The sequence below is a fragment of the Cystoisospora suis genome (genome assembly GCF_002600585.1).
Source record: "Cystoisospora suis strain Wien I chromosome Unknown contig_986, whole genome shotgun sequence".
In the NCBI taxonomy this organism is placed as follows: Eukaryota; Apicomplexa; class Conoidasida; order Eucoccidiorida; family Sarcocystidae; genus Cystoisospora; species Cystoisospora suis.
Genome location: NW_027153787.1, coordinates 20,769 through 24,036, shown reverse-complemented (window position 1 = coordinate 24,036; position 3,268 = coordinate 20,769). Strand labels below are relative to the sequence as shown.

The 3,268-nt window shown below is 52.0% G+C and overlaps 1 protein-coding gene across 1 annotated transcript; it reads right to left on the bottom strand.

The window, feature by feature from the left end:
* Window positions 1-206: 206 nt before the first annotated feature.
* Window positions 207-1,977, bottom strand: CSUI_002326 (uncharacterized protein). Its single transcript, XM_068062528.1, has one exon. The coding sequence runs from the start codon at window positions 1,418-1,420 to the stop codon at window positions 377-379; it is 1,044 nt and encodes a 347-aa protein (XP_067925498.1). The 5' UTR covers window positions 1,421-1,977; the 3' UTR covers window positions 207-376.
* Between the last annotated feature and the right edge of the window lie 1,291 nt (window positions 1,978-3,268).

Below are 3,268 nucleotides of genomic sequence, written 5' to 3'. Positions count from 1 at the left end.
CCGGGAGCCGCCCCAAGAGACGCCGCCACTTTCGTTTCAGTGTCCCTTCGCGGCTCCTGACGAAGAACGTCGCCTGATTACAGCCCCCACTGTCGAAAGGGCTTCGTCGATGTTGAAGGAAACTTTCAAAAAGGCTCACCGCCGTGCTGTTTTCACTGCGCGGGGCCCGACAAAAAACACGCTTTGGTGACCCGGTCATCGGCATGGCCCCGTTACCTGACCGTACATAGACTGTGTCAGCATCGCTGCGTTGCTTGGTCGGGGTGCCTGGGTGTCATCGGAAATCAGGCCGACAACGTCGCTTGCCGGAACCCGAGTTTAAGCAGAAGACACTGGTTACCTCAGTACTCCCGTAACGTCCTGGTCCCGAAGATGGTCACAGCTTTGTGATTTGTCCCAATTCCTCGACCCCGATGTCGCCTGCCCCGCCACCTTCTGCGTCGTCACCTGTAGGTATACCGGAGTTTGGGTCGTTTTTCTTTTTCTTACTCTTGAACAGCTTTTCCATGTAGGAGAAGAAACCGAGGTAAGCAAGGATCCCCAGAACTATCAGGACCCCTACAATAGTCCCGGTCAGACCCCAAACGAAGACTGTTCCGTCGAGGGCTGTCCCGCTTACCGTCTTGTTCCCATGCAGAATCTCCGGCAGCACCGTTGCGTTTCCCGTGTCTGTCGCATTTCCCTTGTTATGGATCCTTTCCAAGGCATCAGGGAAGCTGAGAAGGATAATGAGACACGCGAGTGCAACGAGTCCCACGAGTACTGCCATTCCGACAAATAGCCGATAGTCCTCAGCCGTATTATCGAAATCGCATCCCCTGCACCGTTGTACACTCTCTTCACTGTCATCAACAGTGACACTAGCGTCCTCGGCTCCCGGCACCTCACCGGGCTCCGCGTTTCCAGAGGGGTCTATGCCGAGAGATTTGCACGCCTTTGAGTCCTCGTCCAGCTCCGACAGTGACCTAGGCGTTGAGCCAGCAAGTCTCTGTCCTGCGTATCTTTCCAAGCACATCCGTATGACGCTGCCAAGGCGCCACAACGCCAAAGCAATCACAGTGGCGGCTACAAGAAGCATCGAAGAAGTGCCCAGTTTCTTGTTTACCTTCAGGCGAAACCGGCTCCCGTGCGTGACTCTTGTCGACGACTGCCATCCTTTTCTCTGCGGGACACTGCTCAGTTGTTTCGATGCTGCTTCTGAGACCTCCCCACTCGTGGGAGGCTCCTCAGCGACTTCCTCCGCCCCCCGGTCAAGGATCGGGCGGCCCTCGCGCTTGCCATTGGTGTATAGCCCTGCGGAAGCCGCTGTCGTTTGACCGGAAGGTGAGGCGGAAAGCGTGGCCGGGCCCAGCGCGGCCACCAAGAAAAAGCCCACTGTCGTCGCAGCTGCTGCCACTTTCTTAAACGGACGGAGCTTCATCTCTTCAGTGAAAAAGTGCTTTAGTGGTCCCGGGAAAATGACACAATGGACACCCTTGTTCAGCTGAATCGTCACTATCTTCGCAGCCTGCTCACCCGTAACGTGGAGTACAAACCATTGACTCTTGGAAGAAGTCAACAAAGCGAAGACACGCCCGCACACGCAGACAAACTGTGGGCGTCCCTTTTGGTACACCCTCCGAACATGGACCAGCTTCCGATGAGTGGGTGGTGGGTCGTCACTCGAGCTTTTTCCACTGAATATTGTGATCTGCAAACGGACTGTAAATATGCGAAAAATAAGTAGCACTGGGTCGACGACGCTGAGGTGGCAGGCACCAGGTAGATGCTGTCCGTGGACGGAGCCCCAGCAACGTCATCTCGGAGGCGTCATCCCCGGGACCGTGGCTCCGGTCGGCGTTCTCGGCACCTTCCCCAGCGTCCGGAGTACCGTCTACCAGACGGTGCTCTGGACCTCGCGGTGCCACGGCATGCCGTGGGGGCCTTGTAAGAAACCCTGCAAACCTCCGACCTGTGACTGTTAGCCAGAGAACAACGGGACCAAGAGATAACAGCACAAACCACCGATCTGAGTGCATCTCATCAGGTGCTGTCAATGCGGATTCATAGTGTTCTGAAGGGACAATAAAACTCCGGACTGATAGACAAAAAGAAATCTTCAGTCGACTTTACGGAGATTGAGAGCAGCAAGATGACACACGCCATTACAAGACTTCTTGTTACAAGATTTCATGGTATGGTAACACCTCTTTTTGTGATAACACCAGTGAAACAAGCTTCACTTCAGTTCGATATCTCTCGAAGCCAAGTGAGTAACCGAACATACAGATCCTTTGAACTTTTCTTGCTGCTCCCGTAGCCACTTTGCGAGTCTCGGTACCGGCAGTCACACAAACAAGGACACATGTTCTTGCGTAGGAGACAGACACATCCACATATCTAGTTGATTCATCGTCACGAGCATATGTCTTGTCACGAAATTCCTGCACAGCCACGTTTGTGTCTGCATTATAATTAGTAACGCCTGACTGCAGGAGACGTGATAACGAAGACACTCGGTCAGATTCTCTGTGCTCGATAGTTTGGCAGGAATGAGATTTGGAGGGAACACACGCGTGTGTATAAAAACCTGAGACTACCGAAAGAGAAGTCAGGGTGTGGACAGAGTACACAAAGGGAACATTGACCTCTTTGTTGCTGCACGCAATATTGGCGGTGATGAATGCAGTGGAGCTCTCATGGTAAAAGAGAACAGATGAAAACGAAGCACGGACAACTCAGAAGCACGACCTCTTGTCGCCATCCTTTTCTTCCCGGTTCACTCAGAATCATTCAACCTCATAACTATTATTGGGGTGGGACTGTACATCCACGTGAGCGCACCTTCCGCTATAAGGCTAACGTGCCATGATAAACCCAGCACAAGCTGAGTCGGCCATTTGTACGGCAAAAGAACACCGAAAATACAAGAGGATCAAGCTTCAGTTTCTATGAAAGACAGCTTATATATTCAGCCGCGAAGCATTGTCGACAGTTTCCGTTAAAGAGAACTCTTATAAATATTACTTTTCGCTTTCACTTCTTTTGCTGGAGACGCGAGAATGCTGGATCAAGAGCAAGTACGTGAACACCAGCCCAGTCGCTGTATCCATGTGACAATCTATCTATAAATATACTTACGGCGAGAAGGGAAGTGTGTTTCAAAGAAAAGGGATGTTTAGCCGGGAAGTTAGCGTCTAACAAAAACGTATCCATAAAGTCACGCTCATGGATTCAGTGCCCAGGACTACCTGGCGCTTAAGAACTAAATCAGATAGAAAGCACCCCC